This window comes from Argentina silus, assembly GCF_951799395.1.
Source record: "Argentina silus genome assembly, chromosome: 4".
NCBI classification, from domain to species: domain Eukaryota; kingdom Metazoa; phylum Chordata; class Actinopteri; order Argentiniformes; family Argentinidae; genus Argentina; species Argentina silus.
Window position 1 is genome coordinate 4,409,010 of NC_139658.1, and position 25,235 is coordinate 4,434,244.

The 25,235-nt window shown below is 41.8% G+C and overlaps 3 protein-coding genes across 5 annotated transcripts in view; 2 read left to right on the forward strand and 1 right to left on the reverse strand.

Annotated features, from left to right (window-relative positions):
* The first annotated feature begins 1,053 nt into the window (after positions 1-1,053).
* Positions 1,054-6,932, forward strand: LOC310803951 (ATP-dependent RNA helicase DDX19B-like). The gene is made up of 12 exons (XM_083668978.1): positions 1,054-1,275; positions 1,894-1,933; positions 2,039-2,155; positions 2,309-2,444; positions 2,584-2,676; positions 3,146-3,248; positions 3,424-3,538; positions 3,791-3,968; positions 4,786-5,023; positions 5,281-5,443; positions 5,686-5,877; positions 6,634-6,932. The coding sequence occupies exons 1-12, from the start codon at positions 1,219-1,221 to the stop codon at positions 6,693-6,695; spliced, it is 1,494 nt and encodes a 497-aa protein (XP_083525104.1). The 5' UTR covers positions 1,054-1,218; the 3' UTR covers positions 6,696-6,932.
* Positions 6,933-9,199: 2,267 nt separating this feature from the next.
* On the reverse strand, positions 9,200-21,638 carry pusl1 (pseudouridine synthase like 1). 3 transcript variants are annotated; one of them, XM_083668981.1, is made up of 8 exons: positions 21,557-21,638; positions 21,383-21,440; positions 18,190-18,377; positions 14,691-14,840; positions 13,123-13,293; positions 9,993-10,047; positions 9,490-9,652; positions 9,200-9,294 (listed from the first exon to the last, which is right to left on the reverse strand). In XM_083668981.1, exons 1-8 carry the CDS (start codon positions 21,616-21,618, stop codon positions 9,254-9,256), a joined length of 888 nt encoding a protein of 295 aa, XP_083525107.1. In that variant the 5' UTR covers positions 21,619-21,638; the 3' UTR covers positions 9,200-9,253. The 3 variants fall into 3 exon arrangements, with proteins under 3 accessions (XP_083525107.1, XP_083525106.1, XP_083525105.1); XM_083668980.1 differs by having other exon boundaries at positions 9,206-9,336; XM_083668979.1 differs by having other exon boundaries at positions 9,236-9,652.
* A 609-nt stretch (positions 21,639-22,247) lies between these two features.
* Positions 22,248-25,235, forward strand: part of acap3b (ArfGAP with coiled-coil, ankyrin repeat and PH domains 3b) — a 58,318-nt gene continuing 55,330 nt past the window's right edge. Inside the window, exon 1 of the mRNA XM_083669102.1 lies at positions 22,248-22,412. Within this exon, the coding sequence (XP_083525228.1) occupies positions 22,366-22,412 (47 nt within the window). The 5' untranslated portion in view covers positions 22,248-22,365. The remainder of the gene's footprint in view (positions 22,413-25,235) is intronic.

Genomic DNA, 25,235 nt, shown 5'->3' on the forward strand with positions numbered 1-25,235 from the left:
GGTTAACGTACATGTCACCATTGCATTACTTACACGTCACCAATGCATTAACATGAATTATTTAATTCAGCACATTTATTGATGTTATTGCAATTTGTCAATTTAACACCAATATATATGCCATTTAGCTGACGCTTTTATCCAAAGCGACTTACATTGCAGTGAGTGCATACATTTCAGTATATATGGTCCCAGCGGGAATCAAACCCACAACCTAAACATTTTTAGCACCATGCTCTACCAACTGAGCCACAGAGGACCAAAAGTAATCACAATTTGAATGATGTAAGCTCATTGATGCAATCAATGATATGTCTTACAGATTAATACATTAAGAAATATACATATTTTGAATACATAATTATATTCATACAGCTGATCTACAGTGCATGGAAATATCAAAATCAATATTCAAATATTTACAAACACATGATTAATAAAGGTATAACATGACTGACAATCATTACTTAAGTTGTAATACATCATCATTCAGAAAGTTTTGTAATATAATTAATATTCATGGTATCATCAAGAACCGTAATTAGTCATCATGAAACTGCTTTGGAGGACCAAGTGTCATAAGTGTAAACCAATATCATTGTTATTTTACAATCATTTTTTAATAAGATTCCACTTAAAAAACACTTTGTCAGATCGGGAACACAAGGGACAAGGGAACACTATTTGACACGAGTGTACAAGGAGAAGGGGCTAGGAGTTGATATGGGATTCAGAGTGGAATTGCTCCCTCTCAACTATGCAATGAATGTCGACAGGACGTTTAGTGCGCCACCTACAGGCCAAGTAAAGTATTAATTGAAATAGTAAATGAACGCTTCTGAATGAAAATGAACCAAATCCAACAAAAAAAAAAAGCAGGGTGAAAATGTACGAACTCTTGAGGAACATTAAATTCCATCAAACTTGACACGTGGTATGAAGATGTTGCACTTGCAAAACCAAGCACTCCTTACCATCAATATACAGGCTTCAATGTGGGAACTATTCTCCTGTTGCATCATCTCTCCGCCCGGACTTCTGGACTGTCGTACTGGTACACTCAGAGCTGAATTCGTCACGCCATTGTACAAATTTGTTCCTGTGAGACTTTTGTAACTCTTAGCTAGGTAACCTAGCTGAGTTGAGCAGTCGGCACTGAAACAAGGGGAAATCTGGTGGTGAGATAAAACTACTCCAACCGAAGAACAACTTGACATCATGGCTACAGACTCCTGGGCCCTAGCAGTGGACGAACAAGAAGCCGCGGCGGAATCGGTACGGAACACGAGCTGAACTGCGCTTTGCCGAATGTTGGTGCATGGGCCTGGGTCTGTTAGCCAGTTAGCTAGTCACAGCATTTCTCAATGCTTTTAACTTGTATATTTGCCACTTTTACTTAGTAGTTTGTAAACGACCGTATTTGTATACAGTCTCTTGCTACGTTGTTGGATCAGACTAGGATCGGTAGAGAGAGCTTGCATGCTACCAAGCTAGCTGGCTAATTGACTAGCTGTAGTACCCCGAAAGATTTCGTGTTAACTTGATTTCAATGATTGGTTGTCACCACGCACGGCTATGATATATTTAGCTAGCTATGCGAAACCGATAGCTCCACTGGCACGACTAGCACAGGATGTTGACTGCATCTCTCCTCATCCAAATGTTAAGTTATGTGTTCTCATGACTGCCATATTATCCCATACTCCAGTTGTCTTATGCGCTTCCACCAAGCAGAGAGGCATAAGACAAACTGTCAGTGGTCATTGCGGGACTGAGGTCAGCATCCAGTCGGAACGGGTCTGATGCACTTGCACTTCCCAGAAGTCAGGGGGGCTTTCAAGAATATCCATGTAGTTGTAAACTTAACAATGTTTTTTTTTTTTTAATTTTTAGATCGGTAACTTGCAAATAAAAGAGAAACCCGAGGAAAATGGTGAGAATATACCCTATATCTAATTGACAAGAACATATGAGTATGATTATATGTTATTACACCTGAACAACATACCACAAGATGACACAATGTTGTTTCCCAAAGGCACTTCAACCGCTGCAATTACAACAGAAGCAACAAGCACTGCAAGTGCTGCAGAAGGAGACGGACACAAGCCAGTAGACAAGCCAGCAGACAAGCCAGCAGACGAGGATGAAAAAGGTGTTTAATCCCAACAACTCAGTTACTCCCAGAACTCTAGCCTGATCTGATGCTGTCAATGCAAAGTTTTAGAACCGCTGCTTTCTCTCTCTTGCTTTCATTAAGGCAAGATGGCAGGTAAAACATTGCTTCTGGTGTGCTTTCCGTTTTCAGATGACAAGGCAGCACAGTCACTGTTGAATAAGTTGATACGAAGTAATCTAGTGAACACAACAAATCAAGTAGAAGTCCTCCAGAGGGATCCCAATTCTCCACTGTACTCCGTCAAATCATTTGAGGAGCTTCGACTGTGAGTAATTCTACAAACTACTTTGTTGACGGTACATCCATGAGTTTTATTTTGAGTGATGGTAATCAACCATGTCAGTTTTAGTCAAATTAGTTTTTTGCACTGGTAACGTGCCCTTTTTATATTTTCATTTATACAGCAAACCTCAGCTGCTCCAGGGCGTCTACGCCATGGGCTTCAACAGACCCTCCAAAATCCAAGAGAACGCCCTGCCCATGATGCTCGCAGAACCGTGAGTTTCTAAGAGCTCATATCATATTGATGTCACTCTAGAAACCTGAGTCCTGATGTAGACAGTCACACCTAGAAAGAAGAGCTCTCAATTGATTTGATATAGTTTGCCTGCCTAGTTCAGGAGAGATGGTTGGTAGATTGTTGTCCTTGTTTGGCAGATGTCTGTTAACATTTGTGTTACATGAATAGGGTTGCATAATTCCTAACTATTTATAATAATTCTATCTGTGTATTTATCTCTTTCTCACTCTTTTAAATGTTACTTCTTCTTGACAGAAATCAAATCTTCCCAATTTGAATGATATGCATGACCATGAAACGGCTTTGCAAAAATTATGTTTTTTCTCTCTCTCTCTCTCTCTGTGCCCCCCCCCCCTCTCTCTCTTGGTGCCCCCCCCCTCTCTTTCTCTCTCTCGGTGCCCCCTCTCTTTCTTCTATGATGTCTGTCATGCTCTGGTGCACTCCAGCCCACAGAATCTAATTGCCCAGTCCCAGTCAGGTACGGGGAAGACGGCTGCCTTCGTCCTGGCCATGCTCAGCCATGTAGACCCCAATAACAAATGGCCACAGGTGAGCTGATGCACTGGGGTCAAATTAGATTACTATTATGATACTATTATTATTATTTGACTATAGCCTCCTTGATTTTACTAGAGTGGTGGTGTGGTGTAAGATTATAGATGCCATCAGAAAAGGCTACACTTCAACACCTTACTGCTCTAATGGTCTTCCTTCTGTCCGGCAGTGCTTGTGTGTGTCGCCCACCTATGAACTGGCCCTGCAGACAGGAAAGGTCATCGAGCAGATGGGCAAGCACTACCCTGAGGTCGAACTAGTGTACGCCATTAGAGGCAACAAATGTAAGTGGGCTAATTTCATACGTTATCTGTGGTAACATGGAAGTTTGGTAGTATTAGGTTCAATACAATGAGGAGTTTTGTCAGGAGTTTCTATAATGATTATGGATAGTGAGAGAAAGGGAGGAAGGACTTGTGGTGATGGCGATCGTGATGATGATTACCTTTTATCATGATAATGTTGTTGCTGCCATTGATTATGAACAAGATGATGATGGAGATGATACTATGTGTCTGTTGCCTCTCCTCGTGCAGTGCAGAGGGGTATACAGCTCCAGGAGCAGATAGTCATCGGGACCCCCGGCACCATGCTGGACTGGTGCCTCAAGTTCAAGTTCATCGACCCCAAGAAGATCAAAGTGTTTGTTCTGGACGAGGCCGACGTCATGATCGCTACACAAGGCCACCAAGACCAGAGTATTCGCATACAGAGGTGAGAACCTTTACACACACACACACACACACACACACACACACACACACAGTATCCATCTATACGAAGATGAGATGTTCCAGTCTCTATTCTATGTAGTGTTTGATACTGATACCAACTTAAGTGTCACGATTTCGATTCTTAAACGACAACCATGGCAATTAAAAAAACATCAGGCAAACTAAAAGAATATCCTATTAAATAACAGAACATGGAAATTCTTATTTTCATATTATCTATCAGACGTATTCGCTCACCTGTCGTGATTTGAACTCCTTGATGAGGCCGGGATGCCTATCAGAAAGATACTTGGCTAAATGGAACGTGTTTCCTCCCTTTGACTGCATGGCCTTGGAACATGTTTTACAAACAGGCTTTGTGATTTCGGTCATCTCGCTGTCATCATTGGCTCTATAAGCAAAGTAATGCCAGATTTCACTTCTGGCATCCTTTTTATCAACAAGCTGGGGACGGCCAGCATCGACACTTGAGGCTTGACATCCATCTCTTTCCTCCTTGTCAATGCCACGTGTGCGATTGTTTAGCGTTGTCTTTCCCAGCCACTGCCCCCCTGCCCCCTGTGAGCATATAGACAAATTACACTTCTAAGATAATACTCTGCACAGCTCAAAGTAAATACTGCGTCAGGCATTTATCTTTAAAAAAAATAATAATAATGATATATATATATATATATAAATATTATAAGATTTGTTAGAATTCTAAATATTGTGATACTTTTGTACAATCAGTACATCGTGCAACACTAATTCTATGTGGACCCAGCTGACCTTTGCTCTCTCACTCTGTGTGCCAGGATGTTGCCCAAAGTGTGCCAGATGCTGCTGTTCTCTGCCACCTTCGAGGAGACAGTGTGGAACTTTGCCCAGCGGATTGTTCCAGACCCCAACATCATCAAGCTGAAGCGGGAAGAGGAAACCCTAGACACCATCAAGCAGTACTACGTCCTCTGTAACAGTAAAGAAGAGAAGTTCATGGCCCTCTGCAACATCTACGGAGCCATCACCATTGCACAGGCCATGATCTTCTGTCATGTGAGTCACTTGTAGGAGTTCTGGAGGATTTGCATTTGAATCAGTTGAAGATCCTCTGGTAGTATACTGTAAGTGCTTACAATAAGAGGACTTTCGCAGGTATAATGTTACAGGATTTTCTCATTAACCCTATGGCTTTTGTCATACCGTCAATCATTTAGAATGAAATCGTATGGTGCAGGTCTCTTTAATTTGAATCTACCCCTATGTATTGTCTGTCTCACAACATTCAACACATCCCCTTTTGTGACCCTCAGACTAGGAAGACAGCAGGCTGGTTAGCGGGGGAACTGTCCAGGGAGGGCCACCAGGTGGCACTGCTCAGTGGAGAGATGCAGGTGGAGCAGAGGGCTGCAGTCATCGACCGCTTCCGCGAAGGCAAGGAGAAAGTCCTGGTCACCACCAACGTCTGCGCCAGAGGTAACTTGATCATAACATGGAACCATAACAGTATAACACACAGCAGATTAGCTTCTCAGAACATAGGATTATGTGATGGAACATAATGAGACAACACTTCATTTAGCACTGTTATTACAAAGCAAGACATTTGCTGAATTATCAAAACATGACCTGACTCAAAAGGAAAAGATGCCAAAAAGATGCAAAGGTACATGTTCGGCTCATGTACCTGTTTTCAACTGTTTATGTTTAACCTCCAGGAATCGACGTGGAGCAGGTTTCCGTTGTGATCAACTTTGACCTGCCGGTGGACAGGGAAGGTAACCCAGACAACGAGACGTACCTGCACCGGATTGGTCGCACAGGTCGCTTCGGGAAGAGAGGGCTGGCCATCAACATGGTTGACAGCAAGTTCAGCATGAACGTCCTCAATAGGATCCAGGAACACTTCAGTAAGTCACCAACCAACCACACAACCACAGTGAGCTTTTTACCCTCTCAAAAGGAAGGGAGCTTTTACTGTCTGCAAATATCAGGGCAATGTTAAAACAAAAGTTTGATTTACTAGAAGGTGTAGTATGTTTTCAAATAAGCTGTTAAAAATATCCTGGCCCGGTTTCTTATATAGAAGTCGTCTTTTGTGGTAATGTTAGAGTTTCTGTAAGATGTCTGTCCTTTTAAAGGGACACTTCACGTTTTTTTTAACCTCAAAATCATTGTCCAGATCACCTTTCGAATGGGTGGTCATGTGAAAATGGCTTTGAAATGTGTTCTGCTCAAAAGCTAGATATAGAAGATTTTACCCTGAGTGATGTTTTTTGGGGGGGGGTAATCATGTTTTTGAAAACTACAAGGAGCTTTAGAGAGGAATGAGCTTACCTTTCCCGAATTAACTACTGCCTGCCTTTCCATCCATAAGCACCACGCTAGAGCATACATCTATTAAAGGTTTGCTAATGTGCTTCTTATCTTAGACATGCCTCTGTAGCTGGCGGCGAGCCGCAAAGCACAATGGGTGTTGGAGGATTTAATCATTCGGACATATTACCTCCTGGTCTGATAAAAGGCTGTTTTCACGCTCATTTGCACATTTAAAATATTTCTGGTTATTTAGACAACAAACACCACTTATAACTTGCGGTTGAGTCGTGGTGACCAATGGTGAAATGTTCCTTTAAGTCACCTTATCCTAACTTCCTCCTCCACAGATAAGAAAATCGAGAAACTGGACACAGACGATCTGGATGAAATTGAGAAAATCGCCGGCTAAAGAGAGTCTGCAACCACACAGCCGTAGGCTCTGGCCTCAGTCACCCCTCCCCCACCCCCCCAGGACTGTAGAATATTACAGTGTTTTACTATTTTATTTTAGATTCGGAGAGGAGAGCAAAGCCACAAACACATAAATGTTTACATGTGGAAATGTCTTCTCAGATGGTGTTTTATAAGTCTCTGAAACAAACCTTTTTTCACTCTTTGTACTTCTTAATAAAGTCTGTAAGCTTTAGCCTTGTCATTTGTAAAGTGTATGTTGCAAATCAGTCACTGAAGACAAACTTATACCCCATGAACAAACCTCAAGAGTAGAATTTCTCTGAATATTATGCCAAGTAACACTCAAAAACTCACTATCTTTACTCTATGTTCATAATGAGGCTAGTTTTCAGCGAGCAGCAAAAGATAAAATGCTTTAAAAACAGCTTTGATTGACTGACAATTGGAACATTAGTTGAATGTTGCAAGACTTGCGTTATCATAGCATTTATTTCAAAAGTTTAATTAATATATGCATTGAAATGGAGTACAAAGAGTGAAACAGATTTCTTATTTTGGGAGGTAGAGGTTTTTTTTAAAGTTACATTGTTCAGATGGTGATGGTTGAATACAAGGGCCTATGCAAACTAGTATCAGCCTTTTAAATGTGCCACTATGGTATAGGACAGTATTTAAATTGATGACCTCATTGTTAGTGCCAGGGTTTGTAGTCAGAAGGCCAAACACTCATCCTGCTCATTTTGGTCAACATTGGACATGTAATATTATCTCCAAGTCCACAAAAACAGAACATTTAGACATTTGGTCAGTATCCAGTACAAACCAACCATGCGTCATCTCAATACAGTTGATCAGTTAGAAGTTATTAACGCTATTATTTGTAAGTCATCATCTTGCAGTTGAACTGTTTGTTTTTATTTCACTGTCTATATCTGAACACCATCTATGTATCCACACTCTTCTGTTTAGAAATTAGACGTTGGTCCAATTTGATCAATTTGCTAAGTGTCATTTTCCCACCATCTTTAATCAGGGTTCCATGCTTGGCTGTCTGTCTATTTCATTGTGTTCCTATGGGCTGTGCTTTGACACACATTATGAAAATGTCATGATAATTCATTACGTTTGTGAAAGTTGACAAAAAAATAAGAAAGTATGATCTTACTGGAGAATAACTTAATGCCTTCCTCAAGTGCATTTTATGATTTTTTTTATAGAGATTTTCAAAGATTATTGGCATGAATATTCTGAGCAACACTTGAAATTAGGTCATTCGAAATATGACCGTACTCATTCTCTAGAATGTGTGATTGTTCCTCTCTGAAGCCTAATGCTGGTCTGACTAAAGGACTACAGCAGCTATGCCTATCACATTCACTATGTTGATTATCAAAAATTGACATATGGAAATACAGTACTTTGTATATACTTTCGCTATATTAGGTAAGAGAAATCCAGTGTGGCTGAATTATTGATTTATAGTCACCACTAACATGTAAAAAACATTCCTCATGAGATTAAATTTTGATACATGCAACATTTCTCGATCACAGTGAACTGAAATGAGTAGTTCTCTAGCATAACATTAGTGGGTTCTCAAAGAGATGCTGTATGCATTATGAGGCTTCTCAAAGATGTCCTCTGTAATGACTTACTTGATTTGCTTGATTTGAATGCTGCATTAACCCCAAGGGCAATGACATTTTATCAATCAGAACTATTATATCATTTAACAAACTTCACCTCACTCTTATTGTTATTATGCTTAGCAGGACAATGCGAGTTATTGTAAATGGTCTGCTTGTGGGACTTTTACTTTGAAAACCTGGGAGTATATTGAATGAGAGAACGCAGCCACATTTTAAGGGTGAGAGGGAGAATCCCGTTTGGTGTTGAATGGCATGTCTGTAAAATCCTATCTCGGTCTTTGTTAAGGTAAGGAAGCGTGTATGCAGTTTGTTTGGGACATTTGGATGTATTCTTATCAATGAGAGGGTATGTTCTGAGTGCACTTTGTTGACCCCATATATACCCCTCTGTACTAAAGCCATGAAACACAAAGCAGCTACGGTGATGGTCTACTACACGCCACTTATACTGACCTGTTCTTTTTGTCTACATAACACGGTGTGTCTATCTGCAGCGATGCAGAAAAAGGTCAAATGGTAAACACAAAGTTTAAAGGTAGGGTTAGTTGTTGTTAATTGTCACAACCCCAGGTGTTATGTCACCTGTATAACAGTGTTATGAAGGCATTTTGACAGGCTGTTTTAAGTATGTGTCATGTTCCATACCTAAGTTGTGTTCATGGACACGGTCATGTTTCTGAATGATATGTTGAAATAAAGAACATATGTGGGTGTTCAGTCATTTCACGCGTTCTCTTAACTTACATGTTAGGATGTGTGGATAAGAAACATAGACATACTGTTGGAAATATACAAAACCATTTTTAATTGGTATAACATATATTTACAGTAAATACAGTATAAAAAGATTGTGCACAAAAAACATTAAAAAATGCCAGGATGTCCACTTTGTGTCCCATTGGATTCATTGCTTATTGCCCAAGTCCTGTGAGGAGGGCTGCAGATCTGTGGACGACAGAAGCCATGGAGAGGTGGGCTGTCTTTTTTCTATATGCCCAAGAGACGGTTAAGGTTAGGGTTAGGGTTAGCCATTATTGTCTGTAAATCATATGCGAAAGGGCCCAGTAATAGGTAAGTAGGACCAGTTAAAGATTGGGTTGAGTAAGTGAATGAGTGGGAAGAAATAGAGATCGTACTCACCTAAATCCTTATACTCCACTCTGGTCAGGAAGAGGCCGTCTGGGGGTGCACTGAGGTTCTGTGGGTAGGCCCGAGAGTCCTGGACCTCCAATAGTTCCTTTACCTGAGAGACAGACAGCTTTCCCTGGCCAACCGCCACTAGAGCCCCAGTCATCCTACGTACCTTTAACAAAGGAGTAACAAAAACTTACAATGATTTGACCCAACCCAATAAGTACAGGTATTGCTCTAGGGGATAAATAAAGTTGTATTGTAATGTTTTGACATACTACCCTGCTATTTAAGGCATTTTATTAAATGGAGCTGGATAAACCATAGTCTATAGAAGAAAATCTAAACATCTTTGATTTGGATCTATGATTTACATTTTATTGTGTATCACATTCACCACATGGTGGGGTTAAACACTCACTGCAGACTATATAGCTTAATCATCACATGTTCACCTGAATAAAGAGAAGACACCATGGTGTGTTAGGAAATGAAGGCAGCACAACACTTACCTGTTTGTAGAGAAAGGATCTACTTTTAAATGTGAGCTCCCAGAACTCAATCTTTCTGTAAGAAAACAAAAGGGCATGCAAATTAATTAGAAAGCGTATAATGTGCAAAATCCATACAAGTAAATGCCTAGCTGTACCAATGGACATTGTTTATACTTAACACTTAGCATTAGATATGATGCATGAACAGATACTCAACATTCAGTTGAAACAACATCCAATATGATGACGACACACAAGCCTGGAGACCAGAAAGCCTATTTGGCATCACTGACTGACTGCATGTCAAATTGAAAGGTTAAATGTTGCCTTAGGGGGGCAATGTGTCAAATCAAAACAAAAACAATGTCTGGTTTGATTGTCAGATTGGATATACTGTAGGACCCCATGGCCATACAAGGACACTCAAAAATGGTTTGGTAAGATTGTAAAAAAAAAAAAAATTAAATAAGCCCTCTTCTGTCATTGATATTCCAGTGCTCCTACAACATGGGGATAGAAAACGGAATGATGGCAGAGGATGCTGACGTGACATTTATACCAATGCCAAGCATCAGATGTGACTCACACAGCAGCTCTGTGAATGAAAGGGCGCCATTTGCTTAAATGCCATGTGCATAATAGGCTAGTGCAGCTTAACCACAATAGGCTTAAAAGGGGAATACATAAACATATGAATCAGATTGCTTGCAATTAGGTTATTGCTACCCATTAGGTTTTTGCTATCCTTTTCCGTCTTGTTTTAGCATGTGTTTCCTCCAATTGCATTAGTTGTCCGTCTTTCAAGACAGACAGACTGACTGACTGACTGACTGACTGACTGACTGACTAATAGATAGAGCATGTGCAGGAGTATAGAGCTGAGAGAATAAAATCAATGTTGTGAGAATTGGGTCAAATGCAAATTTCAGTGAACACTGCCGTCTGATGAAATGTTGTGTTTGGTGCTTCTGAGGAACGGCTATTATAACATGTTTATGTCTGCAACTGAACACTAGCTAATGAAACGGGAACTGGAATAAAATCAGAGGAATAAAATCAATTTCTCAATATTACAAGACCCTCAAAGCTGATCCAGTTTAGGAAGAGAGTATCTTTTTCATATCTAGGATCTGAGGTCGGTGTGTGTGTGTGTGTGTGTGTATGTGTGTGTGTGTGTGTGTGTGTGTGTGTGTGTGTGTGTGTGTGTGTGTGTGTGTGTGTGTGTGTGTGTGTGTGTGTGTGTGTGTGTGTGTGTGTGAAGGCTAACACAGCAGACAGAGTAGTCCTTACTGGACAAGCTCTCTTATGGTAATTTGATATCTACATTGCTTTTATGGTTCTATTTGCATGTGACTCCTGACACAGATATCCATATATCTTTATCAGTATACTCTATGTGAAGAGCATAATAAATCAAATGTAATTCTAATGCTGTATCTGGACTTCAGCAGCAAACCATTTCATTGGGCAAATAAATTAAAACTGACCCGCTTAGCAATAAGGATGACGTCAGCTGATTCTCAACAGATGGATTTGACAGCAGGTGTGTGTGTGTGTGTGTGTGTGTGTGTGTGTGTGTGTGTGTGTGTGTGTGTGTGTGTGTGTGTGTGTGTGTGTGTGTGTGTGAAGACACAGAGCCAATAGAGGTTCATGAAATGTGTAGTGTTGCTGTGTGTGTGTGTGTGTGTGTGTGTGTGTGTGTGTGCGCGTGCGCGCACGCACGCCTAAGTGTGTGCGTGCCTGCGTGCGCAACGGCAAATCAGGTATACCATTACATTTGATGCTCTCAACACAAACCTCTAAGCAAAGCTCTGAACAGCATGCCCTCTACAGTATGTAGTGTGACCCAACAACACCCACGGCATAGCCAGTTTTTCTGAACACATTCTCGCCCGATCTCTGTGAAATCACACAAAAAATGTAGTTCAACCTTTGGCATTTTTCAATAATTCACAAGACAGGTTTCCCCTCGTTTTATCCTTGTTACTTATAATAGTGGTCTTCATGAAATACTCTGAAATATTCATGAAAGACGGGGCTCAGCTGCTACCTCAGTCTACGGGCTGGAGTGTGTCTGGATTTAGCACAACGTCGGGTAGATGAGACGAGAGGACTTTCTGTTAGTTAAAAGAGAGGATTTGATCTAGAACAATGTTTTTAATCTTACAGAAACAAGAGGGTTCTGTATTGGGAAGGTCAAGGAATGGCCATTTAGTGAGCATGTGTGAGTGGCATACTGTAGGACCAGTGTGTTTAGATTGACAGATTGCAACCCCCGAATTATTGATAGTTCACATGATAGTTACATTATCCACCCACCCCCCCCCGTTCCCTCATCCACAGCCCATATTGTGCACCATATTTTCAGGGTTAATAATTAATGGCCATGAAAGCGGTATTTGGCATGAGAGCAACCCCCCCACCCCCTGCAGCCATTTAATCCACTAAATCTCACATTCCCCCCTTTCAGCCCACCTCCCACCCCTCAATCCCTAGCTACGGATTATATTTGACACCCTGAGGTACAGTAGCTCCTTCTGTGATCTCATCTGAACCAGGAAGTGATTGTATAATTACGATAATGGCTGAGGTGTTTAAGCGGTTTCAAAATCACCACTGTGTAAGCATAGTTTCAGGTTTGGGCGTGGCTAAACAAATACTGATTGACAGCATATTGTATCATATTGCACTGATTGACAGCATATTGTTTTTTCACCAGACAGAACCTCAGGCATACCTGTGGCAGTATCTCATAACCTGTATTGTACCTACTGTACAGTTGAGCATCCCTGTGAATTCTTACCTCCTGCATGTGTCTGTACTTGCATGTGTCTGTGTCTGGAAGTGTTAGTGTTCCTGTGTATCTGTGGAAGTGTGTCTGTGTGTGTGTGTGTGTGTGTGTGTGTGTGTGTGTGTGTGTGTGTGTGTGTGTGTGTGTGTGTGTGTGTGTGTTGTGTGTGTGTGTGTGTGTGTGTGTGTCTGTCTGTCTGTCTGTCTGTCTGTCTGTCTGTCTGTCTGTCTGTCTGTCTGTCTGTCTGTCTGTCTGTCTGTCTGTGTGTGTGTGTGTGTGTGTGTGTGTGTGTGTGTGTGTGTGATGTCTCTGCAACCTGTGGTATTCAGTCATGGCAGTGTTAGTGTGTCAGTGTACCTGTGGAAGTGTGTGTGGGCGAAGGCGTGGCCAGGCTCCAGACTGGCCCTCTGAAGTGTCTTTACAGGGTCTTTAAAGGGCGTCTCAGAGTTGAGCGCTCTGAAGCTGCTGAAGTTATGAGTCCCCACCAGCAGGCTGGCAGCCTCGCGCATGGCCCCCACATCTAGTTCACTGACACACGAGGAAGAGAACGGTAGAGGGCAAAGGTTACAGGGGTCAAGAGGTGAAAAGATGACACACATTACACAACATCTATTCTGCTTGTGTTGCTTTGCTGCAACCAAGAGCTGAAGTCATTGTTTACATTGAACTCTTGACATTGTTTTAGATTGCTGACAGTCACCTCTTTTGGATGACAACTGTCTTTTAAAAGATGGTACGGGAGTGACTAGCGCATGGCATTGTCACGTCAGAGAGAGGGCAGTCAGTCGACTAGGAGAGTCTTGCTGGGTCACTGCTGGTTAACTGTGACAGGATTAGAGAGTTAGCAGACTGAGAACTTACTGCTGCCTCAAGTCTGGAACATGAGAGTTAGTTATGAATGAGATGGAGAGGGGCTGCAGAGAGAGGGGGAGAGGGGTGGAAAGAAAGATCAAAGGAGGGATGAGAGAGAGGCTGAAGGAGAGAGAGGATGAAGGAGAGAGAGAGAGGGGAAGAGAGAGATAGAGCGAGACTCAGAGGGGGAAGAGAGAGGGAGGGAGGGGGGAGAGAGAGAGCAGGGTAGAGAGTGAGAGGAAGAGAGAGAGAGAGTGAGACTGAGAGGGGGAAGAGAGAGGGAGGGAGGGGGGAGAGAGAGAGCGGGTAGAGAGAGAGCGAGAGATAGAGAGTGAGAGATAGAGAGCGAGAGAGAGGGAGAGAGAATAAGAGGCAGAGCAAAATGTGTGTGGGTGTTGTTCTGCGTCTGTATAAGCCTGCAGCTTATCTTGGCCTACTTTCCCCAAAAAGCGAAGAGAGGACAGGAGTAGAAAGGAGAGAGAGAGAGAGAACGCTAATGCTTCTGCGTCACTCTGTGCGGCAAGCTTCACACTCTGACTTTACCACAGCCAAAACACCATCACCCACCATACACACAACACCTGGGTTCCCCACTCCCCACTCTCTCTCTCTCTCTCATTTTCTCTATTTTGTTTGTTTACCCATGTCGGCTTAGATCACCCACTTCATTTGACTGGCCCTAATTTGAAGCTCTTGCTCGGTACGTGTGTGTTATTGCTGTATTATTCATGTGTTGCACACTCCATTGTCTGAGTGTGGCTTGATGTGAGCTCATTCTGTGTGTGTGTGTGTGTGTGTGTTTGTGTGTGTGTGTGTGTGTGTGTGTGTGTGTGTGTGTGTGTGTGTGTGTGTGTGTGTGTGTGTGTGTGTGTGTGTGTGTGTGTGTGTGTGTGGTGTGGGTGTGTGTGGGTGTGCGTGGGCGCCCCTGGAGCTGCTCACTGAGCTGAGCAACACACACACAAATGTGCAAGCACACACACACACACACACACACACACACATGCTGCGCCAGTGCTGGCATGTAGAAGAACAGGGGCAGGAGAAAGGGAGGGTTGGTTACCAGGGTAACTCACGTGTTGCATATGCCCCAGCACAGATTGTGGTCAGTCAGGGGCATCTGAGTGTGATGGGTAATGCCTGTGGCTAGCCGGTAGACGTAGGTTCGTGATATGGCATGGAAACGGGCATGGAACCCACTGGGCACATGGTAGGCACGGATGACTCTGAGAAGACAAATATAAAAACATTTGAAACATGGCCAATGTCCATGAACAAACAAGATAATTTCATTAAAAAAGAGCCTAGATATTAACATAGTCATAACAAAGAGGTTGTTAGTGTAAAAGTTCAATATTCAATCGGGTACATCTAAATACAGGTATATCTACATACATATAAACAGCCAATGACAAGTCCATTTTAACAATACAGTATTTATCTTGAACAAAAACCCTAGTTTGAATATGTAGTTGTGTGTAAGCTTCATTGCTTTTTCTGAGGCATGAAATGGAATGAAAAATAAAACACTGACTAAATACGTCAGAGTCTGGTCTAATTAATGTTTTAACAAGACATTCCAAAAGGCTCCCTTCCTGATGTTTTTTTCATCTTTCAATTCCTGCCTTTTTGGCGAGACTGAAGTTCAAATTGGTACACAAGTCAAAATCAGGCTCTGCCCTGTTCACTAGAGACTGCCTCTGTCAAATGCCAAAGAGCTTTGAATGTCACTGCAAAGGACCCAAAGTGCTTAGACTTATGCTAACCCGATTAGCATAACAATAGAATCAAATGCCGTCTGAGTTTTATTAATATGATTCTAATGGGGACAGGGCTAACACATGCTATGTCGCCTTTACATATGCAGATGCTAAATATGCATGTCATGGGGAGTGATTCCCTAATGGACATGATTTATTCAGCGACGTTAGCGATCATTGACATTGAATATTCAACAGGCATATTGAATGGTGATGGCTATCAACAGTTGGTATGCCCAGATTCCATACCAGACTAATTCACATATATTTTTCTAAAGAGATTCAATGGAGGAATCCAGATTCATTCAAATGATTAGGCTACATGGATCTTGTCAACTAATATAAAGTATGTGGACCCACCACCATTAAAAGGCACCATCTGGGACTGGTACATACATTTTTGGACATTGATTTAACTTACGTCTATGCTAGGACCAGGGGCCGTTGGCAGTCACAATGCTAGAAAAAGGAAGAATTACTTATTTTTTTTATTTTTAAAATGTTATTTACAGTAGAGAAACTGTACAGGTGGTTACATTTCTCCAGCCCCACCCCTCAGCCTCAGGATAACAGCCACCTGACCTTTACATCTTAAACATGTAAAGTGGAAGGCTATCACTGCCTAAGTACAGATGCACACTTCAGGTAGAAGTCAACTCCAAGGTCATGATGGGATGTTGTGAGACACTTGAGGCAGTCTAGAGTCCAGAGAATAACCCCTGGGTTAGCCTAAATGATTCATCAGACCCTAGTAATCGCAGCTAAAAGAGAGCCTAAATAAAACATCAGAGGAGCTAGCATGTATGCTAAGTGCACTGGCAAGACAAAAGGAGAGGGCATGGGAGGGGGACAAGAGGGAAGTTGTCAAACTAAAACATTTTGGGGAGTTTGGGGATGGAGGGGAAAAGGAAGAAGAACCTTTCTATTAAGATATCCACAGAGAAAACAGGAAGGCTGATCAAAAAGAAAGCTGTGTCAATGTATGAAAATCTATTGTATGTCCATATGTGCACATGCCTAGGCCCTAGGGTGAGGCCGGTGGAAGGTTTTACCGGTAGCATATGGTGTACAAGCTTGTGTGAGACAGTACAGTTGTTCATATATGTGTGTGTGTGTGTGTGTGTGTGTGTGTGTGTGTGTGTGTGTGTGTGTGTGTGTGTGTGTGTGTACAGTATATGGTATCAGTTGAGTATGTACTGTACACCCTATTCAGTAGACTGTACTGAAACTAGGTTACGTTTCCCGAGGAGGAGATTGAATGTGACACCTCGCAGGGGGCAGCTCTTCTGTCTACTGCCAGTACACCCCCAATATAATGTGACAGCCCCCGCCTGCCCAACCCCCACCACCTACCCCCACCACATCTAAAATGTTCACATCATCCCTATTGTAAACACCCACAAGGCCATACAACAGGGTCTTACTGCTTTGTTGAATTCACAGCACAATGCCCAATCCAACTGCCCTGTGAGGAATAGATAGCGTTTTATATAACCGATCTGAAATGAATGAAGGTGGCAGAGGAAAGACTTCTATGAGAGGCTTAACAATGTAATGAATGTGCACAAAGGACACAACTACATACACACAAGCTTAGTCTAAGCTACGGATGTTGTAAATGAGCACAGAACTGTATGTTGTACACTATCACAATGGCAGTATGAAAGTTGATTCATTGACCAATTGCCTGACCGATTGACTGGCTTACTGAAAATATGATTTGTGACGGGTACATGATAGAAATCTCTAGAATCGAATTCCAAACTAATTCCCTGTTTTCCTATGTCTCAGTGCGCTTGACTGATCCAGTGCGATTCCAGAGTGTGATTCCAGGTGACTCCAGAGAGGTGATTTCCCCTGGCTGCTGGTAATGAATACTATCAGCCCTGCGAGAGCAGAATTCCATTATCACAAATGTTCCCAGTGTTCCCATAGCTTACGGATTAAAGCTCAAGATCCCCCCTCTCTCTACTCTCTGCCCTGGTTTCTCTTTCTATCTCTCTTTCTCATTCTCTCTCTCTCTCTCTTTCTCATTCTCTCTCTCTTATTCTCTCCATTTCTATCTCTGACTCAGCCAGGCTGCTGACTCACAAAAAAAAGAATACACTGCAGCCTGAAAAAAAGTGATTGCGACTTTGATCTGAGATAAGAAGAGCGAGAGCGAGGGGATGAAATAAGGAGTGAGAAAGGGAGAGATTGAGAGGGAAACAATGGAAAGGCAGAAAGAGAGTGAGACAGAGAGAGAAAATGGGGGAGAGGGAGAGAGAAAAAATATCATCCATGATTTGAAAAGGTCTAAATTTAGCCCAAGACTGAGGTCTGTCGGTTTACGCACGCACGCACGCACGCACACACACACACACACACACACACACACACACACACACACACACACACACACACACACACACACACACACACACACACACACAGACACACACACACAGACACACACACACACACACACTACCTCTCATCCTGTGTGTAGTCCAGATTTCATCACTGAAATGTATCCAATCAGCTAATGCTCTCTTTACATAAGCTAATTATCATTAATTTATTTTTGGAAATCTAATTTGTATTCGTCTAACCTTGATGTAACTATGTAATTGAATTGTAAAACCATTTCTATGACCTTGCTTTAGGAAAGCGCATTTGAATTAATACTCATTACCATTTCTATTGTTCTACACAGTAAACATTAAATTAAATTAAATTCTAAGCACAAGATGGATGTTTTGTCTAAATCTGAAAACGTCTGTACTGTATACCCGTTTTTATTGAACAGTAAAAGGTATGAAAAAAATTATCGCACCTGATAGGCTCTGGCCTCAGGTGGAAGTTGAGGGCGTCAACCAGAACGTCCTCAGCGAATGGGGATTTGTCATTCCTGCGCTGGAGGTCAAGGTGGGCAGAGTTACAGAAGGCGTGGACGCCCGTATCTGTTCGACTGGAGATGGACAGAGACACCTCATTCATAGGTTTCAACTTCCGCACCGCGTCCTACAGTCGAGAGGAGAGGGCAGGACACGCAGCATTTAAAACACTCATGGAAGCTGGTAGTGGTATTTTTAAAATTCAGGATCACATTTTACAGGAGGCTACATGTATGGTAACACGTGTGACTGTCAATGTGGAATAACTGATAATAAGGATAGTAAGATAATGTCATTATTATTTTACAGGCTAGAGAATACAGGTAGTTACACTGTACATTTCATTCCTTAACCCTTTAGCGCTCAGTGCTTGTGTAGGCCTGTACTCATTGTATTTGCGTAATTAGCATACAGAGAATCGTATGTAAAGTTATTAGTAAATTATTACCTGGTACAGTTACCCTGCTTGTCTATCCAATGTTTTCCTCAAGTTAAATTAAGCAAGTGTAGGGAGGCACTGATACCACTTTTTCATTGCTGATACTGAGTATTGAACTTTGAGTATGGGCCAGTATAGGGTACCAATCTGATCCAGCTGTATACAAGCTCTGCCTGTGGATGTGCTATGTTTGGCATCAGTCTTGTCCATCTAACAACAGGAAGCACCATGCTCAAGCTGGGAAATGTGATACGCCACCGTCGAAAACAAAGTCGCCTGACAAATTGTGCAACAAGCGTGTCGCAGGGTTGTTATTGTTGTCACCGCACTTGTGTGTCATCTCAGCTGTGCAGCCGTCAGTCAACGGCGCACGTGTTTGGCTTTGAAAGTGTTTACCCCATCTCCGATTCCCGATCCAGCTTTTTAACCCAGTACCTGCCCGATATTGATACCCAGTATTGGATCGGTGCATCTCTAATGATATGCATGCCATACAGTACATTTCCTCCCATACAAACTGTATGTGGCAGTCTCTTAGATCATGCAATAGGTATCTAACCTGAGGAACCAAGTTGGTCTGGGTGGGAATGGTGTTTGTAGTCATGAGATCACTGATATGAACTACAGATAAACCCAAGACTCGTTTCTCCAGGAGATAAATCTAACTGCTCAGACAGGTAACAACACCCAAACAGACTCTAAATGAGAAACACTTCAAACAAATACTTTATTGACCACGTCAGTGGCCTGCTTTTGCACCCACTTATCATGTCTCAACACACAGACATCGCTGAGTGAATCAAGCAACAGTTTTACAACATCCATAAATGTACCGTGAAATGTGTAATGATCTCCTGTGATCTCGGTAGAGAATTGGCCCATTATTTCCCTTCGCCTGTCAACTGGCTGAACCAGAGATTTACAAGTGTTTTTCTTGGGTTGTTAAGACTTTCTTTGCCTGCGTAGAGTTGGCTTTATCAAACACAGCCCAATAAAACTATGGTGGTTTCACACTTAAATGAATTTAATGCACTACTGAGGAAAATCATTGAGGAAATATATCTCTTTGTTTTGTCTATATTCAACTCTCCATCTTACTAGGATTTCTTATCATTTCAAACAAATTCATCAAGTCAAACATAGCTCTGTCTAGTCAAACATAGCTCCCTTATGTTTTTGTTCATTTTCTGGCAGCACATTTTGTGAATACGTAGAATGAAAGAATTTACAGTGCAGCTTTCAGCTGCTAGCCATCTGCAGGATAGAAACACTAGAGGATGTACCATGAGGATAAATCATATGGTTCATACTGGTCTGTGTCCCAGCTGCAGAATAATGGTGCTAGAAGTGTGAGAAGACTGACTGTGTGTGTGTGTGTGTGTGTGTGTGTGTGTGTGTGTGTGTGTGTGTGTGTGTGTGTGTGTGTGTGTGAGCACGCGCGCATGCATGTGTAAGTCTTACTGTAAGTGTGTGTGTGTGTGTGTGTGTGTGTGTGTGTGTGTGTGTGTGTGTGTGTATGCATGTGTGTTGGTTGAGAGATTTCTATCCAATGACATTTCCCCAGATGGATATCATGTGTAATAATGAACTCCTTTGACTGAGTTAGCAGAGTCAGGACTTCATCATCAAACCAAACCAAGCCACAAAAATGTCAGGCAGTTTCTCAACTGTCATTAGAGCAAAGTTCAAATGATTCTAGAAATGCCTAATTTCCTTGAAAAAAATCACTGATCTGATGCTATTGGTTAAGTAAATTGGTAGTTTCAACAATACTGATTCAATCATCAGATCAGTGACATCTGCCAACCTTACGAAGGGGATGGAGTTGGGAGATGCAGTTTCAACGTGTTGGAACAGGGCCCTTTCTGAGGCAAAAAAAAGCCTTATGAACAGTACATAAACAGAAACGTAAAATATGACTTTCTTTTTTCTTCTTGACTTGTTTTTTGGGGTTCATCAAACACGAAATGACAAAATGTTACAAAATGTTAAGATATTCAAAGATCTGTGTCAGCTGCTGAAGGCTTTGTTTGGCTCCAGTCCCTACATCTCTCTGGCTGTCAGAGTGGCTCCGACCCCAGCCACATCAGAGTCAACACTGGTCTGTCCAGCAGAGGGAATCACATACACTCTTCGCCACAAGAACAGAGACTTCTTTCAAACTGACACATTATATCTCTTTCCAGTACAAATGAATGGCACTGCAAATCCACCAGTGATTTTCAATGCAGAAAAATCCTAAAAGCGTGTAAAAATGGATAGTCACACAGTCACTTCCATTCAAATATGAAATGGTAAAGATGTTGATGTGGGGATATTTTTTTGTTGTTGTCAGAAATAGAGAAAGTGATATGCTGGATCATATTGAGGCTGTGGTATAGTTTACAGTTGTATGTACTTTTGGCTACTTTTAAGAATGTTATGATGTAACAGTTGATCCCCTGACTCCATGAACCAATGGGGATCTGTGTAATTTCAGATTATGACATTATGATTAAAGTTGTAGTCTCAATGCATGTTATTATTATTTTTGGCTGAACTGTCTTCTTCTTACTTGCTGTAACTCATGTTGGATCCCCTCCAAATGTGGATGCATGACAGACTTATATCAGAGTGATTATGTATAGACTTTCAATGTCTTTTTTCTATGTTCCTCGTCCAGTTAAAAGCGACCTTTAGGTTAGGTTACTCACCTCCAGGTAGTTCTGAACCCCTTTGACGTGCTGGTGGGATGGTGCCTTTATAACGCCACTATAAGATCAGGGGACAATGATTATTTCTCAGAAATCAATAAATAGCTACTTTTAGAAGTAAACAAATAACAACTCCTGCAGAGAAGCGTTGATGGTTCCTCTTCATCTCCTTACCTGTATCTCGTTCCGATGTATTGGAAAAAGATGAGATAACGGGAACTACCGTTAGGCATCATCACTTTTAAAGCTGGTATGGTAAAACTGTTGACCAAGCCTCTCAATTTGGTTAAAAAACAAGTTGTGCATGCATTATCATTCACATGTTATTCTAATTCTAATGTGTCATTAAATGTAGCTTACTGTTAAGTCATGCATTTGTCTTGTAAATGTTTGACAGGAGTGAATTTGACAATCGCACTAAAATGTCTATTCTACATCTGCAGAATTCACACTCGCACAACACTCACACTTGCGACGCTCAACCCGACGTGCGAAGGACTACAAATTATGCCCAAGTACTGCCTGTACGAAATAATTCGCTTTTTGCCACCATTAGATCACATTTCCAACACTATGCAACAAATTACACATATCTATTAATACATCTGATGATATTTTTCAAAGAAATATGAGACTATTTGATTTTACAAATACATTTCCCGAGGAAATAGAAAGTAATATGAAAGAACACCTTTTTAGAGCGACTATGGCACTTTCACGGTCTTTCAGCAGTCAAACAAATCTGTCCCTTTACCATGTCGTCATGAAGATTGACAGAGGGGTGTGTCGACCATTCGAGGAGATACGCCTCTTTCTCCGATCTCGGCAGCGGTGGCAGCAGCCGTAGTAATTTGACATGCATTGAGAGACTGCGTTCTGTGTCATAGTGTCAGGGAATACCGTACACATTTCTACCGTTTATGCGATATCAGCCCCGGGCAATGACTGAAGTCTGAAGGGGGAATAGCAAAGAAAACGCAAAAATGACGGTGGACTTTGAAGAATGTATTAAAGATTCACCCCGATTCAGGTAAGAATGTGTTCATAAGAGGCACAGTGGCGCGCAAATGGAACACCCTTTTTACGCACGATTTCTTTTCTCGGGTAAAATAGAAATGCAAAATAGATTTCTTGTGTAATGTCCCAGGCACGTAGATAAAACGGGTTGGAATGGACATTTTTCGTTTCTGCTGTACAGCACGGAGGGAAAATTTGATATCAGTGTTGTTTCTCTTGGGTTTGCACTGGTCTTGCCTATTTTCATAACCTTTACTGATTTTTGATTATAAAATATTGTTGCATTAAATTGTTGGTGAATGCAACGCACTGGCCTATTTCATATGGTTATTATAGCTGTCTGTGTACCCTGTAACCGCCTGCCCCCTCAGTACCAGTTGAATGAATGACTGAAAGGACTAGTTAAATGGAGAATATGTAGGTGAAGCTTGCACAATGATTCTAGATGCGTCTTGGATGAAATGTCCATATCTTATTGAAGGTAGCACATTTTTTTAACATTCCTCTGCAACAGAGTATTTTTTTATTTTTACATATTGTCTGAAGACCTACAATATAATGGCATATATGCCATTGCCTACGAAATACTTGTGATATTGTGTGACATTTTAACATGTCCATACATGTCCATTTTAAATAGAAACAGTAAAAGGGCACTGGAACATTATTTAAGACAATGGCTAAATCTAATGACCCCATTTATCTCCATGTCTGTGAATGTGATAGTAGAGCATGCTGGATACAGTCCCACTGTCTATTTATAGGTCCTGTCCAGAGCTCCACCACAGTAGTGGACAGAGACTAGAGATGCCCTTGTGCAGCCGCACAGAGCTCTGGCAGAGAGGAGGCTGGAGGCTGGAAGTCCTGTTCCCCCCAGGGTGGGGGGTTTCATATTCTGGCAACAGCTCTCTAGCTCTGTCCCCAGGAGGGTAGCAGGGTAGCTAACGCCAATATAGCTCAACCAGCAAGAAAGGTCAGGGAACACCTCCTGGCCAAGAGACAAAACTGGGATAGAAAAAACGAAATAATGAGCTTTATTACATTATAACAGCTATTTGATGACACATTTGAAATGTCTTTGGAATTCATTGAAACAAGTGGCTCATCTCTCGCTTTCTGTTTCCATCCGCCTCCCACTCCCTTCGTACCTTTGTGATCTTCATAAACCTTCCTGTTTAATTCCTTGTATGTGTATGGGGAGTGAGTTATACGGTATGTGTGTGCAGACTGCAGAGCCCACGCTCCAAACAGAACATAATAATCCCCTGTACAAATCTCCTGGCAGCCTCACCTTGGTGATTGACTGTCTTGTCTCTGTGGGAGACAGGTCACAGGAAGCAACTGCGAAACTGTGTAAACTCAAGGAATTCCTTTCCCATAGTCTCTCTCCATGGAGTTGACTAATGGTGAAAATTCTTCCAAAGGTATCGGAAAGGCAAGATGAACTGCTATTTTGCCATATTGATGATTTTGCACCTATACAATCCACCAGTCCTACATTAAAAGAAATGCCTATAGGGGTAGGGATCAGGTGGCAATTTGGAACAACGCATTAATGTTTAATGGCTTAGTGGTCATTGAGGGACAAGGTTATACAGTATCAAGGTTCCAGTTTGGATGGTCCTGTTACAAACAATATCGTTCATTATATTAATTCCTCTGGTTTTAAGAATATCCAGTGCACTAAGAGTCAGGTAGTGAGTGTTGTTATGTGATGTATGTGCTGGATGTCTGGGGGTGGCTGTGTGTTGTGTAATGCTGTAGAAATTGGGACGTGAGGAGGAGGAGTGAGGAGTGAGCCTAGCTTCTTTCCACACGTGGAGCTGTAGCAACCCACACCCTCATACTGCAGGTCTAAACCTGTGTCTATGTCTGTCTGTCTGTCTGTCTGTCTGTCTGTCTGTCTGTCTGTCTGTCTGTCTGTCTGTCTCTCTCTCTCTCTCTCTCTCTCTCTCTCTCTCTCTATCTCTCTAGTTAGCCTGCCAGCCTGTAGTTGTATACACAAAAGACCTGTAACTAGACTCCTGACAAACACAAAGATGTCTGAAGTTTATTGTCATTGAGTCAAATAGTTCCACTTGTCCCAGAGTGAAGGTGAACAGAACAATGACGCCGGAGTGCTCACATTGTCAGTTGATTGTAAACATAATTTGTATCATATTTGTGCGACAATAATTGTATGTCAAGTGTAGTGAGCGGCCTGGTCTACTCCTGTTGTTTGATTGAGGTTGTAGTTAATGTGGTTGGTTTAATCATGGCCAAGCGGCCCCCATCCTCTTGACAGTACCAGGGAGTGGCTCAGATGACCCCCATTAGCATGCTAGCAGCATTTGCAAGTAACTGTCTCTCTCTATTATATATATTGATGTTATGGTCCATTATGTTCAGCTAGAAACATGCGGAAACAACATTGGTTGATTTCTACTGAAAAGAGGGAAATGATCATAATTTCAGCCCTTTGAATATGAATCAGTCAGGACTATTAGAGATGACTGTTTTTCCTCTTCAATGCAATGTGAGGCAAAACATGGTAATATTATTGTTATTTCCATTAATATAACCTTGTCTGATTATGTGGTTTCAGCATGTGTTTTATGTGTAGTTCTAGATTTTCTCTGGGCTCTATGTGGCATTTCCAGAAGATATCCTGGTGCTCTGATTTTAGAGTCTCTCCTTCACCCTTCCAACTCATTTCTGGAACATATCTGGGTGCCTTAATTCTAGAGTATCTCCATGCCAACTTGGCCAGGTGCCCCCTGCCTTGCTCACTGTGAAAGCCACGCCCAGTCAATCGTATTCCCCAAACAACATGTGTTATTCTCAGGTAATCCAATAT

Bases quoted from the DNA above. Each gene is read 5' to 3' on its own strand.
- pusl1 (XM_083668979.1), bottom strand. From the start codon at position 21,618: ATGATGCCTAACGGTAGTTCCCGTTATCTCATCTTTTTCCAATACATC. The intron at 10,048-13,122 runs GTACACTGACAC...GTTTTCTTACAG, and splicing joins GCCCACACACACTTCCACAG to AAAGATTGAGTTCTGGGAGC. The intron at 9,653-9,992 runs GTAAGTGTTGTG...CCTTTGTTAAAG, and splicing joins GATCCTTTCTCTACAAACAG to GTACGTAGGATGACTGGGGC.
- LOC310803951 (XM_083668978.1), top strand. From the start codon at position 1,219: ATGGCTACAGACTCCTGGGCCCTAGCAGTGGACGAACAAGAAGCCGCG. The intron at 2,156-2,308 runs GTGTTTAATCCC...TTCCGTTTTCAG, and splicing joins AGCAGACGAGGATGAAAAAG to ATGACAAGGCAGCACAGTCA. The intron at 3,969-4,785 runs GTGAGAACCTTT...TCTGTGTGCCAG, and splicing joins CAGAGTATTCGCATACAGAG to GATGTTGCCCAAAGTGTGCC.